General features: G+C 38.6%; 1 protein-coding gene across 2 annotated transcripts in view; it reads right to left on the reverse strand.

Annotated features, from left to right (window-relative positions):
* Positions 1 to 1196: 1196 nt before the first annotated feature.
* Positions 1197 to 16912, reverse strand: part of TLCD4 (TLC domain containing 4) — a 48859-nt gene continuing 33143 nt past the window's right edge. Inside the window, exons 6-7 of one of the 2 annotated variants that reach the window (XM_084635685.1) lie at positions 9637 to 9710; positions 1197 to 1935 (exon numbers count right to left, since the gene is read on the reverse strand). In XM_084635685.1, coding sequence (XP_084491811.1) covers positions 1620 to 1935; positions 9637 to 9710 — 390 coding nt within the window. In that variant the 3' untranslated portion in view covers positions 1197 to 1619. The remainder of the gene's footprint in view (positions 1936 to 9636; positions 9711 to 16912) is intronic. The other variant, XM_084635684.1, reaches the window with a different exon arrangement.

Below are 16912 nucleotides of genomic sequence, written 5' to 3' on the forward strand. Positions count from 1 at the left end.
GAAAGAAGAGAACAGCACACACACAAAACACACCACCTATTCCAATAGGACAAGAATTTGGAAAATGTTAACAAAAGAAGTTGCTTGACTAGTTTGCTACAATGTTATGTAATAGCACCACACTAGTGAGTGAAAATGCAGTTTGAGCAGCACATACTAGCAGATGGTATCACAAACTACAAGTGATGACAAATCAAGTGAAGAAAGCATTGTTCCAACAAACAAAAACCACCACAAAACATCTAGCCCCTCAGTTATATGGGAAAACAAAATTCTCTCAGGTTGGCATCTCTTCCATATTCTGATCTTCCCACATTCTCAAATTTCCCCCATGGACATGACTGGAAGTTCTAGGATTGAAGAGAAAGCAGAATATCTGCCAAGGACTATGTGGATCCAAAAACAGAATGTTGTCCCTAACAAGGTTAGCGGCTTCTGTAACCCACTCTATAAATCTTCTCAGTTTTGAAGAGAACAAACTATTCTCTGTTGGGGCCACTGATAAGTCTTCTTGCTTATAAGATGGGATTTCTTTGGCCAGCACCTCAAATTTCCAGCCATATGAACAACAAGGAAACAATGACAAATACATATTTATATGAGCATTTGAACACAATATGAGCATTTTCATACTAAGGTGGCAGTTCTGGAGGGGAGAGGGTTACTGTGACATAGCCACATATACCAAAGTATTTAGTCTCCTATACTTAAGTTGTTTACACCCTAGAAGTCTCTTGGTTAAAATAATAAATAATAATAATAATACATTTAGAAGCAGAGTTGCAATACTTTTGAAAAGTAGTAGTAGCAGCAGCCGCCGCCGCCTTCACAGTGAGAGCACTGTAGTAAAAAGGAGTTTGTTTCCACACACTGTTTATCATGGTAACTTTGGATCAGAATTCTGATCAGATTTAACAGTAATACTACTAGAAGGACATTAGCACAGCCATCCCTTCACACAAAAGGAGTTTTTAAAAGATAATACATTATACCAGTATCTGTAAAACTGTTTCATAAATCCCCAAAAGATTGTGTCCATGCATAAGGCAACAAAGTCAGTAAAATATTCATAGCATCAAAGCTAAATTCTTAGCCTTTGTTGCAAAAAAATAAAAAGTTGTCAAGGATGAAATCTTGATTGTTAACACCAAATACTAATAAGAGAAACCACAGAAACATGGCAGGAAACTTGCCATATCTGCATAACTTACAACAGAAGATCTTAACATTCACAGGCTTTTTAAAAAAAGCCACACACAACACATTGAGAAACCTGAGTGAAAACATTTTAGGAACATGCTGATAGAAGACCACCAACTAATCAGTCTGTTCCTTTTTAAGTTCATTTGTCAATTAAGTGCTTAGAACACAAGCTAGACTCATTTGTATGAACCTATACATACAGTATGTCATATGCTATTGTTTCCCATTCTATAGAGTGGGATTGTCTTTAAATGAAGTGACTCTGGGCATGCAGGCAGTGTGGCAAGAGAAAGGTTAAGATCAATAAAGAGGCAATACTTTGCTTCCTTAAAGGAGCATTTTATGGCAAAAGTGTGCATTGTTTCAATGAACCCAAGTGATCTTTATAGAGAAGTTCAGTTTTACATATATGATTTCTAGTCAGATTTTCCATTCTTACACATTTTGACTTCTTCTTGTCTAGTGAGACAAATAACTTTGTAGCATCCCTTTGTAATTTTGACCATCCACATCAAGTTCATCACATCCAAGACAACACTAGAGATAATCCAGGCGCTTTGGGCTGCAACTCCTACTCTGTGGAAAGCCTCTGTTCCAAACACAGAAATGACGTTGGCATAATAAACAGGCATGACTACAATCCTCACCATGAAGAACACGACCGTCATCAGCACCCCATTGATGATGTTGGCTTTTGAAGACCTGGGGTACCCCAGCACTTCAAAGAACCACCTGCAAGAGAGAAGTGTTCACAAAACCAAACAAGTTTCAGATTTTTCAAATCCCTTCTTATGACCAGTCACTATTCAATTTATCCTCAAGCCCTCCCAATCCTAAAATGCTGCCTTGTATTGTGGCTTCATCTAAAAGCTCTTTAGGCCAGTTAATTGTCTTGGTGCAAAGCATAGTGTAATCTCCATTACTACTTTAAAAAGTTTCATAACAATATTTTAAGGAACAGCATGTACAATAATCTCCTAATTTGAATTGTAAACTAATATGTAATAAGTATACGTTTAGTTGCTATCACTGTAGCGTACAGGAGTGGTTTTCAACCTTTTTTCGTTTGTGGACCCCTAACAAAGTTCAAATAGAGGCTTTGGAAATCTTAGACAATTTGTGGACCCCTGGGGGTCTGCAGACCACAGGCTGAAAACCATTGCTGTAGAGCATGGATAATTTGTTTTGTAAATTAACTTTAAAATGACTACTGTGAAATTTATTTTTTGTTCTTTGAACATTTTAATTTGCACTTTTTTTTAAAAAAGTGAAACTAAGCTGAGAAATTTAGCTCCAAACTTCCTCAGAATTATAGATTAAGGCCCCTACCAAATTCATGGTCCATTTTGGTCAATTTCACAGTCATGGGATTTTAAAAATTGTAAAATTTCATTATTTCAGATATTTAAATCTGAAATTTCACAGTGTCGTAACTGTAGGGGTCCTGACCTAAAAGGGGGCTTTAGAGCAGGGGTCTCAAGGTTAATTTTAGGAGGGGCAGGGGGGTGTCACAGTATTGCCACCCTTACTACTGCGCTGCTGCTGGTGGCTGCGATGCCTTCAGAGCTGGTCAGCCGGAGAGCAGCGACTGCTGGCCAGGAGCCAGCTCTGAAGGCAGCACTGCTGCCAGTAGCAGCATAGAAGTAAGGATGACATGCTATGGTATTGCCACCCTTACTTCTGTGCTGCTGCCTGAAGAGCTGGGTCCTCTACTCTCCAGCCACCCAGGTCTGAAGGCAGCCCCGCAGAAGTAAGGGTGGCAATACTACAACCCCCCCACAATAACCTTGTGACCACCCTGCACCCCCTTTTGGATCAGGACCCCCCAGTTTGAGAAACGCTGGTCTCCCCTGTGAAATCTGTACAGTATAGGATAAAAGTACACAAAAACGACCAGATTTCACAGGGGAGACCAGATTGTATGGTCCGGGATGCATTTTTCACAGCTGTGAATTTGGTAGGGCCCTAATTATAGGGCAAGAAAGAAGTTTGGAATTGGTGTTGTGAGTAGGACCCCCATCTGTTATTTCACATTTGCTGGATTTGGGCTTTTGTGATTGGTGCCTTGCTACTGTCCTAGTAAGATCCTTTGAGATCAGTCTGGTCCCAAGCCAAAACCTCAGCTCTAAACATTACAAGTTGAATTCCATTATTATATTAATGCTTAGCTGTATGAAAAATGTCAGTGTGGCAGAGTAATTCTGAATACGTTTTCTATATTTTGATGCCCTACTAGAGAGGTGTAACTATTACGTATAGCCTATTGCCTGGCAAGTAGAACCTGTAGGTTGGGTTCTTAAGAAAGTATTTATATTATTGTATGTTCCTCTCTTTCCCCTTCACTCACACAATAAAATCACTGCATTGAAGATTTGTACAGCTGTGACAAGTCAGAAAAAGGACAGAGGACCAAACCATAGAAAACAGCTTAACTGCTGAACCTGTGAAGGCATAACCAGCTAAAACTACTGACCATTAAGCAACAGATGTAATGATAGTTAGAACTTCCACTTTGTAAAACTAATCGTATAGCCTGTTACAAATTTATTACTAGGGGTCACAGCCATATTGACAGATGCTTGTGGTATGACTGATTATAATTACTAGGGATCTATAATGTCCAAAGTCAAAAATTTTCTTCGATATGCATCAAGATGCTGATTAGGTACTGTGCTGTGCCAGCATATTAATTTATAAATGCTTTTTAAACAATAAATGAAAAAATGGTAATAGCACAACTGCTCACAACCAAAGTCAGGCAAAACAAATTGTCATTCTATCACTGACTAAATCCATGCTAAAATTAAACTTGCCTTTCATATGGACAAGCCCAAATCAGAAAAGAGTAGAACAGAAAGGAGATGCAAGGTAATAATTTAAGAAAAAGTAAAACCTCTATTTACTGTTATGACAATTTTTTAAAAAGTGAATTTAATGCTTGTGAAAGTGCTGGATTATTAGACAGCGCTGGAGACTAACTATAGAACAGATATAGCACAGACAGCATCAGGGCAGTTCATACTGCCCTCACTATTCTACTTATGTGCTTAATGCTGAGAAGAGTGACAGTCTCTAGGGAAGAGGGAGGTTCAGTCTCTAGGTCCATTTAGATCTTTGTCTTTATGCCAACAAGAAAGGAAATTGTGATAGTGTTTTTTGTGAAGTGAGCAGAGTAGTGCTCTGCTGGACTGTGGTTTAAACCTTTAAATTTTAGGCAGACAGTTCAATTCTACAGCTCATCTATTCCAGATAGTGTAGGTTCTGTCAGCTGGGTTAAAAAAAAGCATACATCTTTCAAAGAACAGAAATCTGCTCTATAAGAGCAAGACTTTAGTGTCCTGTACTATACTTTTTTTGCATTAAATTAGTCATTAGGAATACTGAACAAACTCTTTTCAGTAGTATTCATATTTACAGCTCTCCAGAAACACTTTCATCTGAGTCATAAAATTACTTTCCTCAAAATATAAATTCAAGAGGTATATTATACCAATATTTTTCTAATTGCAAGATGGAGAGGAGAGGCAAGACTGACACTAAAATCCAGAACAATGGTCTGCTTTTTCTTCTATGGTTTTATTGTTCTAAATTTTGTCTTTAGACTACAATTTTTAGAAGAAATTATTGTAAATAAGAGGGTGAAAATATTTCACGTGCCAAGTATGTTATTTCATAACACTACATGCTACCATTAATTGGGCTACAAGATTGTTAGTTACAGTTTTCCTTTAGGGTTGTATTATCCCTACATTCAACTCTGGCACTTTCTGACAAGCTAAAACAAAACAATTTTCTTATGTTCTTTTAAAATTAAAATAAGGATATAGTGAGGTACAAATAGTTTAAAATGGTGAGATGAGATTTTTCATATGTTACAAAGAATCCTAAATTGAACTAAGTTGACCTGTATTTTGTATACTGTCTGGTGAGAATTTAAGCCAAATCATGAGAGTGATAAGTCCTGGCACAGTCAAAGAATTATGATGTGATTGGAACAACAGAGACTTGGTGGGATAACTCACATGACTGGAGTACTGTCATGGATGGATACAAACTGTTCAGGAAGGACAGGCAAGGCAGAAAAGGTGGGGTAGTTGCATTGTACTTAAGAGAGCAGTATGACCACTCAGAGCTGCAGTATGAAACTGCAAAAAAATCTGAGAATCTCTGGATTAAGTTGAGAAGTGTGAGCAACAAGGGGGATGTCATGGTGGGAATCTGCTATAGACCACCAGACCAGGGGGATGAGGCTTTCTTTAGGCAATTAACAGAAGTTACTAGATCACAGGCCCTGGTTCTCATGGACTTCAATCACCCCGGTATCTGCTGGGAGAGCAATACAGTAGTGCACAGACAATCCAGGAAGTTTTTGGAAATTGTAGGGGACAATTTCCTGGTGCAAGTGCTGGAGGAAGCAACTAGGGGCAGAGCTCTTCTTGACCTGTTGCTCACAAACAGGGAAGAATTAGTAGGTGAAGCAAAAGTGGATGGGAACCTGGGAGTCAGTGACCACAAGATGGTAGAGTTCAGATCCTGACACAGGGAAGAAAGGAGAGCAGCAGAATATGGACTCTGAACTTCAGAAAAGCAGAGACTGACTCCCTCAGGGAACTGATGGGCAGGATCCCCTGGGAGAACAACATGAGGGGAAAAGGAATCCAGGAGAGCTGGCTGTATTTTAAAGAATCCTTATTGTGGTTGCAGGAACAAACCATCCCGATGTGTAGAAAGAATAGTAAATATGGCAGGTGACCAGCTTGGCTTAACAGTGAAATCCTTGCCGATCTTGAACACAAAAAAGAAGCTTACGGGAAGTGGAAGATTGGATAAATGACCAGGGAGGAGTATAAAAATATTGCTTAGGCATGAAGGAGTGAAATCAGGAAGGCCAAATCACACCTGGAGTTGCAGTTAGCAATGGATGTTAAGAGTAACAAGAAGGGTTTCTACAGTTATATTAGCAACAAGGTGGTGGTCAGGGAAAGTGTGGGACCCTTACTGAATGGGGGAGGCAACCTAGTGACAGAGGATGTGGAAAAAGCTAATGTACTCAATGCTTTTTTTGCCTCGGTCTTCACGAACAAGGTCAGTTCCCAGACTACTGCACTGTGCAGCACAGTATGAGGAGGAAGTGACTAGCCCTCTGTGGAGAAAGAAGTGGTTCAGGACTATTTAGAAAAGCTGGACGAGCACAAGTCCCCTTAGATGCAGTGCATCCGGCCCCAGGTGCTAAAGAAGCTGGCAGATGTGGTTGCAGAGACATTGGCCACTATCTTTGAACACTTATGGCAATTGGGGGAGGTCCTAGATAACTGGAAACAGGCTAATGTAGTGCCCATCTTTAAAAAAGGAAAGGAGGAGGATCCGGGGAACTACAGGCCAGTCAGCCTCACCTCAGTCCCTGGAAAAATCATGGAGCAGGTCCTCAAGGAATCAATTTTGAAGCACTTTGAGGAGACTAAAGTGATCAGGAGCAGTCAGCATGGATTCACCAAGAGCAAGTCATGCCTGACTAACCTAATTGCCTTCTATGATGAGATAACTGGCTCTGTGGATGAGGGGAAAACAGTGGATGTGTTATTCCTTGACTTTAGCAAAGCTTTTGATACGGTCTCCCACAGTATTCTTGCCAGCAAGTTAGAGAAGTATGGGCTGGATGAATGGACTATAAGGTGGATAGAAAGTTGTCTAGATTGTCAGGCTCAACGGGTAGTGATCAATGGCTCCATGTCTAGTTGGCAGTCAGTATCAAGCAGAGTGCTCCAAGGATCAGTCCTGAGGCCGGTTTTGTTCAATATCTTGATTAATGATCTGGAGGATGGCGTGGATTACACCCTCAGCAAGTTTGCAGAGCACACTTCACTGGGAGAAGTGGTAGATATGCTGGAGGGTAGTGATAGGATACAGAGGGACCTAGACAAATTGGAGGATTGGGCCAAAAGAAATCTGATGAGGTTCAACAAGGACAAGTGAACAGTCCTGCACTTAGGAAGGAAGAATCCCATGCACTGCTACCATCTAGGGACCGAGTGGCTAGTCAGCAGTTCTGTAGAAAAGGACCTATGGGTTACGGTGGACAAGAAGCTGGATATGAGTCAGTGTGCCCTTGTTGCCAAGAAGGCAAATGGCATTTTGGGCTGTGTAAGTAGGAGCATTGCCAGCAGATTGAGGGACATGATCATTCCCTTCTATTCAGCATTGGTGAGGCCTCATCTGGAGTACTGTGTCCAGTTTTGGGCCCCACACTACAAAAAGAGTCCAGTGGAGGGCAACAAAAGTGATTAGGGGGCTGGAGCACATGATTTATGAGGAGAGGCTGAGGGAACTGGGATTGTTTAGTCTGCAGAAGAGGAAAAAAAATGAGGGGGGGGATTTGATAGCTGCTTTCAACTACCTGAAAGGGGGTTCCAAAGAGGACAGATCTAGACTGTTCTCAGTGGTACCAGATGATAGAACAAGGAGTAATGGTCTCAAGATGCAGTGGGGGAGGTTTTGGTTGGATATTAGGAAAAACATTTTCACTAGGAGGGTAGTGAAGCACTGGAATGGGTTACCTAGGGAGGTGGTAGAATCTCCTTCCTTAGAGGTTTAAGGTCAGGCTTGACAGAGCCCTGGCTGAGATTTAGTTGGGGATTAGGTCCTGCTTTGAGCAGGGAGTTGGACTAGATGACCTCCAGAGGTCCCTTCCGACCCTGATATTTTATGATTCTATGATAATTGAGTTGTTTTTATATAAATCAATGGAATTTGGAGATTAAAATGCAATTGTATATTATAACTGCAGCTTGGTGTTATTTTTGTTAATACTATAGCAGAGTACAAACAACAAAAAGACATAATATAAACTAATCTTTATGAACAATTTACTTTAGTTACTGTCTCAGAGGTCTGGTTCTTCTCAAATTTAATTAAAGTTATATATATAAATTTATGGGACAATAAATCCCTTAATGTAATAGACTATCACCATCTTCTGCAGAGATTCCTGTTTGTCTGCTAAGATAATAATTCTGGGTATTTGAGGACACTTGGCCTCAGTCAAAGAACTTTTAAATAAACATTTAAAGTAAATTGTGTATCTTTAATGATATGATATGTTGTGATGCTTCATATCACAATCTTTTTAAAAAAAAAAAAGAAGGATTGATACAGATACCACTGAAAAAATCTGGGTGAAATCCTGGCCCTATTGAAGTTAATGGGAGTTTACCCATTGACTGCAATGGGGGGGGGGGGGTAGGATTTCATCCCAGGGAGGCAAGAATACCTTTTTATATAACCTTGATAAGGCCACAACTGGATCTTTTTCCTACGGACTCCTCAATACCGAAGTAATATTGATAGATTAAAGCAAGAACCACCACCTTGCAGTTTCTGAACAAATAAAAAGTAACCTTTATGGATCATTATAATCTCACCCCGTCTCTAACTGAAAAGCTGAGCTTGCCAACCCAGTGTTTGAGACAGACCCCAACATGGCACCTTCTCATAGAGCTACTAGAGACTATGTAGTATACTATACTCTACTGCAGGGGTTCTCAAACTTCATTGCACCACGACCTTCTTCTAACAAAAAATTACTACACAACCCCAGGACAGGGGACTGAAACCAGAGCAGTATTATAAAATATTGACAGCAAGTAATCTAGAACAATGATGAAGGTTTCTAAATATCAGAGGGATGAAGTTCTGGAACAGCCTTCCAAGTGGAGCCATGGGGGCAAAAAACTTAACTAGCTTCAAGACGGAACTTGCTAAGTTCATGGAAAGGATGGTATGAGACTACCTAAAATGGCATGTAGCTGATGTGCAACTGCTTGAAGCAAGTATCTTCAATAGCCACTGATGGGGAGGGCTCTGAGTTACTATAGAGAATTCTTTCCCAGGTGTTTGGCTGGTGGGTCTTGCCTTAGGGTCAGATTGCCAGAGACTGAGGGTGGTTTTTTCCCCCCCCCCCTTCCTCTGCAGCACAGGGCATGGGTCACTTTCAGGTTTAAACTAGTGTAAATGGTGGATTCTCTGTAACCTGAAGTCTTTAAATCATGACTTGATAACTTCAATAAGTCAGCTAGAGGTTATGAGTCTATTACAGGACTGGGCAGGTGAGGTTCTTTTTTATCTAATAACCTATTTATACCCATCTAATTTATACACTTATGCATACTCTTTTGTTCAATAGATTTATGCCAACTTCATGTTGCATACAGAATGCTATTTACAATAAGGAGGAACTCCTCTGGAATGCACTGGAACAGTTCTAGAAGTACAATAACCCGAAATTTTCATAGCAAGCAAGCTTTTTTCGGCTTATAAATCTGGCTATGTTCAAGTGTGACTACAGAAAGTGAATCAAATTTCTGTTATTTACAGTTAAATTCAGTTATCTAACAAGACAAGACACAAGTTAAAGTAAAATAATTAACAACCACCTACCGCTGATTCACAAAAGGAGTAGAGAACTCTGCAAGTAGACGGAAGTTACCAAAATATGCCAACATTCCTTCATCCTACATAGCAAGATAAATATTAAAAAGAAGAATCAGGGATATAAACTCTAGTCAGAAATTTAAATCTGAAGAACACATTGACCATTTCCATTTTGTTAAAGTTTCCCAGCATTTGTAAAATTGTATAGGATCTCAAATACTTTACCAAAACTGAAAGTGTCAAGTAAATGTAATAAATTTCATAATCCTCTTTATAAAAAACTTTAAAGTAAACTGTTTAACATTTAATACTGCTGCCCTTTGATTTTTTTAAAAATGATAAATTAAGAAAGCAGGGAAATATGCAATGTGTCTTGTGACTCCAAATCATTGGCCAAGTATTCAAAATACTTTAGTTATTTGTGGAAATTAAACAAATGCCAAAAGTTGGCTAATAAATGATGGCACTCCCTAATCAACGTAAAAATAGTGGTAAATTATGATAAATTAAAATGGATCTATTTTACAGTGATCTAAAATGATTCAAGAACATTTTGAATCTCATGTTTTAAATAAATCCAGCAGAACCATACTTTAAACTCAGAGAAAAGGAGTACTCGTTTAAGTAAGTTAGTTAGCCAAAACAGAGCCTGAAGGTCAGATCCTTGGTTCTGTTCCAACTCTTCTGCACTGCTCCATCACTGCAAAAGAGCTGGAAAGCCTGCATAACTAGCCAGCTGGATTCTCTCAGCTCAGGGGAAATCTGTGGATGGTGTAGAACAGACTATGCAAGCTCTACTCTAATCTTGTTAGAGGCCCCAGCAAAGGGGATAGGGTGGAGGAAGGGCATGTGGCTAGAATCTTTCTGCCAGCTGCAGATTGCCAGAGAACAGCAAGGCACCAAAGCACAGCTGCACAATTAAACTGAGCATTTTGTAAACTGTCAAATTACCCAAAATAACTTTGGATTGAGGTTTCCACTTATAAACCAAATCTTCCACTTATCTGCCCTGGTTCTTTCTGTCTACAGAAGAGTAAAGATATATTGTTCATCTCTATTACTTTTTGGCAGCATCACATACTCCTAAGAGCGGTAATTAAATGTTTGTGGGAGAAGCAGTTTGTGAGGCTGAATTCTACACTGGAACCCATTAAAAAGGTAGCATTCACCAACACTTGCCATACAGCAGTAGGTCAGGTGCCACGGTTTTTCCCCTATACTTGGAAAGAGGTAATAATGGCTGGCAAATATTGACTTCTTAATGACCACCACTGTATTGCTATAGGAGTTTAGTGTGCTCAGCATGTATAAAAAACTGAAAAATTGTGCATCCCGTGCCCTTACATTTTAAGGATCAAATTCTGCCATAAGATATATGTGCACAACTTCCACTGAAGTCAATGGTAATTTTATGCATATATCTGAGGGCAGAATTTAAACCTCGATTCAGTGATGACAATGACTTTTTTTTTTAAATTCCAAGATCAATGTCAGAGATCCTATTATTTACCTCTTAAATCTCTGGGACTTGTTTTATTGTCATTGCAACTAAAAGAAGACAGTAAATATTTGGCATTCTTTGACTGGCCCTGGAAGGGATAACGTTGAATTTCTCTAATCTGGTCTCAGGAGTTCCATGATTCTACTGATACGTCTATTATCTTCAGCTAGAAATAGTCATCTTCTCTGATCCAGGTAATAGGAATCCTGAGACTAAATCCAAACCAAAGATTTGGACATGCAGATGAATTAACAACAGGCACACTGAATGATTTCAAGTGGCAGTAAGCAACTTTAACACAGGGGAAAGCATTGTATGTGAGAATGGGGGATGGCATATCAGACATTTAATGGGGTCTAGTACAAGGTTGCAGGATTCCTGCCATAAAACCAATAACTGAGGATAGTTTGTTTCTGAATCTTCTTTAACAGCCCCCACCCCATGTCTATAGAAGGTGTAAAAGTTACCAAGAGAGGATTTCAGTGCATCAAGACTTCTTGTCTCCCCTTTTTCCCCCATAGGTAAATGGGCCACCAGTGAAATCCAGGATCTCATTTACCTCTGGGAACTGGTCCCTTGTAGCCTTATCTGTACTGGACACTGGCTGCAAGTTGCAAAAAGCTAAAACATTTAACAAATTTAATATTAGGAAAGGAAGACTTAATTCTTATAACCTAACTGTGCTTCCATGATGCTGTGAGGAAGGGGGGGAACCCACACTTTTGCCAATTAAGTCCAAGGGGAAAAATTTCTTCCTGATGCAGGCAGTTAAGTTAGACTTGCAGCATCCTAAAAACAAAGCTGTTATGCTACAACTAAGAGGAGTGAGTGCAGGGCAACTAGCTGGAACAAGAGGCTTTTGAAAACCTGGGGTGGGGGGAGGGAGTCTAAATAAGTGGGGGTGAAAGAGGCACTATGAGTACCAACTGGCTAGCCCATGCCCCTGTCAATGGGAAGCCTGTGGTCTCTCCCCCACCTCCATTCCCACCATGGGTGTGTTCTTGCATCCACCTCTCCTTCCCCACCTCCTGCTAGGACTGTGTACATCAGGGTGGGGCATTAAGAGTCAAGTGTATTAGTTTGTCAAACTGTAATTTTATATAAAAAAAGACAACCTCAGCTTTTATTTACATATAGCCTCCCCCTGATGTTTACAGGAAGAAGGTAACAAGTGAAAGCTTGCTGATATATTTGTATTACTGTATACTAGTTGCTCTCTCCATATTTACTTGGAAGGAACATCAGCTTGGGGGGGAGGAGTCATTGGTCTGAAAAATATTTATGGGATTTCCAAATGTTCCTAAGTGATTTAGGAACACCATAAGACTTCCAATGGGAATGGTCATCTATGCACTTAGAAAATCCTACCCCACTATAGTTAAAATACATAAGATTAACTGAAATCAGTTAATTTTTCTATTTCCCTTCAATTTAGTTTGTGTATTCAAACAGCACTTTGTGTTTAGTCAATACCACTGTTCACCCAATAAAGTCATTTTTTCCCTTGCTGAAGGCACCCTTATCAATAGGAAAGAAGAACAGTGTCTACACTGCATTTAAATATATAATATTTTCAGGGACATTTTATTTAAATGATTCTGTACCGAAATCTGGAACGTTTAAAATTAGCTTTGTCAAAAAGTTGACAGTGTCTCTTTAATAAATACTTAACAATTTACATATTCAAAGCACTGTACCACCAACGATAAATATTAACATAAAGTGAGTGAGTGTCAGATATTAAAGAGACACCAACATAAATTAAAGTAGGATTCATTTCAGAAGTCTGCCAAAATAGGGCAGAGTTCCATTAACAATGGAAAGTGCTGTTGGGCTAAAATATGAAAAAAGTAAAATGGGACAAGTTTTAAATCCCTTTTATCGTAATTGGATTTTTTTACACAGTAAAAAAAGAAAAAACACTGGATATACATACACTACACTTAGAAATCATGGACTTGTGGAAATGCATTGCAAATACAAGGAAAGTGGAAAACATGCAATTGCTTTTGGCTGTTGTGTCTTCTTCCTATGTGCAGCAAGCTACAGCTAAAAGTTGTCATCTACTTTTGGTCAGATTGATTTATTTTAAGTAGTTTCCTACAGCTGTATGTGTCACCTAAATAATTTGTATCAAATATCTAGTTTAACAAAATTAAGAATTTTAATTCTTCATCTCATTAAACCAATGATTCCCAAATCATATCACAATCACAATCAAAATAGAGACTGCACTTAATCCCTTTCCTGGTTCCTTCTTTTGCACTTTCCAGTTGTTTGTTCCTCTTTTGTTTAGTCTTTCCCCTGCCCCCCCTTTCAGTCTCTCCCTCTATTGTCTTTGGAGTGTCAGTGACCAGAGGCTGCTCATTTGCGAGTGTAGTTGGAGCACCTTTCCATTCCAAAAAGTCACACTACTGGGGAAGTGTGCCTGGGAACTAGCAGCCCCCAAACCATCTAGAAAGCAACGACCGCTGAAACTCTATTCACAACCCCTCATAGACCTAAAATGTCTAGTGCAAAAGTCAACATAAGTTTTCATTCCTTTCACCAAATTCAGAACATTGGGTAAGGACTTCAAAGTAGTAGGATCTTCAGAAGCCATATGCTGGCAATTCTCCATCAAGAATTGCCATATCTATATATATCCACCCCCTCTTGTATCTTAATTCCTAGGTTTCAAAATAACTTGTTGCACCTGCTCTGTAATTTCAAGGTCGACTAGATGCAGCAAGTCTGGATCAGGTAAAAAAATGCGGCCATCCTTTTGGGACAGAAGATCCGAAGACATTAGAAGAATGGCTCCAATGCTATTGCAAGGAAATCAGATTACCCCCCCCCACATACACACACAGAACCACCAAACAACCCCACACAGTAGTGATCATTGAAAAGTCAAATATTTTATATTAAACCTGCCATTAACTTAAAATATTTAGTACTTCTGAGGATGATTAAAGTCAGATGTCCAGTTACAAATTTACAAGTATTAACTGACACCAGTTTTATACCTAGTATTTAGGTATCAGTAAATAAACATGGAGAGAGCAGTACACAGCAACAATGAAGTGCAGCTGCAATCTCCCACCCTATCCTCAATATAACTATCATCTACACTTTTAGGCAGCAATAAGCCTATAATAAAATGAAACACTGTTAGTCATGATTTGGAAGATTAAAATGTGTATGCATCATTGTATGTTATGTGGATTTCTTTGAAAGTGTGTAGAAGTACTTCATTTTAAACAGATATTTGTTTCAAACTTTATGATGGGCAGTGATGCCTAGAGGCTAGAGCACTAGACTAACTCTGGAGACTTGGGTTCTACTTCTGGAACTGCCACTGGCCTAGCAAAGTGACTTGCTCAAAGTCACCCCCTGCTCTGTGCCTCGGTTTCCCCATCTGTAAAATGGGGGAAATGATACTTGACTTGTGTAGCGCTTCATCTGTAGCTTACAAAAGAGCTAAGTATGAAATACAAGAGCATTGATGTTTCTTTCATTCATTTTATCAAATTACAATATATTCTTGACATAAAATTAGAGTCTTTCATAAGAAGGTATACGAAAGGACAATGCTGGTACACACTAGCAAACAGTTTAGAAACTTAAAAATAATCAGTACAATATGAAAAAAGGAGATTGAGGTTATTACAAGTCCTAAATTAAAATTTTAAAAACGTCTCTTTGAAACAAACAATAGTAAGGAAGTTTCAGCATTCATACTGACATTTCATACAAATAATCATTTCCTTTTTTATGTAATACTTCACCTGGGCACCTGTATAGCATTTTGCTGACTGTATTGGGGTAGATTAGATAGCTACATAAAATTTTTTTAAAACACTACATTCAGTATACTCTAAAGTTGAACTTTTTTAAACTTTAAAAAATCCCAGTTGCTGTTTTAAAAGAGTTATAGATTATAAATCTATATCTCCAGAGCTATTCAAAATGAATCGCAGTAAAAGTTATTTTACTGCTATTCTCCAGTAGGCAGTTTATGACCCAAAAAAAGAGAAGTGTTAATGAGCAGGCAGATGCTAAACAAACTGCGAGCTTTATAGTTAAACGTATTATTTGGTAGGAGAATTGTAAATATGTAAGTATTGTCGTTCATATTAAACAAAACCATTAGAATTTACCTTGACAAAAGGTGTCGTGAGAATTTGTTATTTATAAAAGCACTTTGAGGGTAAGTGCTCTGCCAGAGAACTTCTGGCAGAGTCAAACCTCTCTTGTGCATGCAAGTGATGAGTAGTACATTCTGCGTGACCAGCTATGGACTTGATCCCAATCCCATTGAAGTCAGGGTCAAAACTCCTACAAAGGGAGGAGGTATTAGATCAGACAGCAAGCTGATATTTTCCTGAGATTTAATCATTGTAAAGCTGAAAGATGAAATAAAAATTACAAGGCTTTTGAATAGTAGGTTTTTACAGGCAATATGTGCTGTAATACCTAGATAAATAGTGCTGGTTAAGTGCAGACTTTCAGCATTTACTCTGAATTTTGCAGTTTTTGTTGATGTAAGCAGCCATATACTCTTGCTGCAACTATATCCTTTAGTTTAAACATACAGTGTATATAATATATTTAAAGACATTAAAGACCCTTCCCCCACCAAGGAACAGGAAATAAACTTATGTATTAGGTATCAGTTGATAGCTCAAGTTAGCTCCCCCACAGCCATTATGTAGTACTGCATAAAAATTTATTGCAATAATTTGTAAACACCACACAATTAACAAAAGTCATTAGCTCATTGCAAAATAAAGTCTGAATAATTCCAAACTAGGTCATATGTAGAAAAAAGCTTTTTGAAAAGTCGTCTTAATTGCTGACATTCATGGAAAGTTTTAAGATTTAAAAGAATTCTAAAAAAACCTGACTGTGTTAAGATCCTGATTCAGCAAGATACTTAAGCACATCAAAGCAACTACCCATAAGTTTAAAGTTCTGTGTTTTGCTGACTCAGAGTCACGTTTTAAACTGAAGACATTTGAGTTTTGGGAGTGGGCGGGCGACATTGAAATGTTCTTAAGCTACAGCCCTTTAACACAGAGCATATTTTTGTACTGACAAGCAATAAACTGGTAGAGAAAGTATCTTGCATTAGAAATCAAGTCAGTCTTAACTTTGTAAAAAGAGTTTTAACAGCATATACAACAATTTAATCTGTGAAAGAGAAAAATGTTCAGTTCAAAACACATACTGGGTCAACTAACTCAAAGCTTTAACCGGTGGCCAAAAAATATCCTATAAAGTATTTCTCAGTGTTGAGTCATTGTAACGCAATTTACTGAAATTGCAAATATGGATAGAAAAAACCACCACCAAGAACAAATGTATGCTACCATTACATAGCTCAATACAGCTCTAATATTAGTCTATTGACTTTTAAACAACTTACATAATAAATCCTATTTCAGAAGCCAAATTGGGATCAACCTCCTTGAGCTATTGAACCCAGTATTAGAGTCCACCAGCTTTGGAGTTTTAGAGGCACTTATTACTTCCCAGTTTCGCTAAATCCATGCTGTTTGACTTACCTCTAACATCTCTTAATCTCTAACAGTATAATAAAGTTCTGGACATGAATGCAGAAGCCACCAGTGAAAGTCTAATTAATGGATTTTAGGATCTCAGATGATTATGCTGTGGGATTTAAGGTCTTAAAGTAAGCATGCCTGTGTGTGTTTAGGAATGCCTATGCAGCTGCTGGGAGTGTATTTCCCAGTGTGGATAGACAAACACTAGCTCTGCTCAAGCTAGTGTCCTAAA

The sequence above is a fragment of the Lepidochelys olivacea genome (genome assembly GCF_965140295.1).
Source record: "Lepidochelys olivacea isolate rLepOli2 genome assembly, chromosome: 8".
Taxonomy (NCBI): Eukaryota; Metazoa; Chordata; order Testudines; family Cheloniidae; genus Lepidochelys; species Lepidochelys olivacea.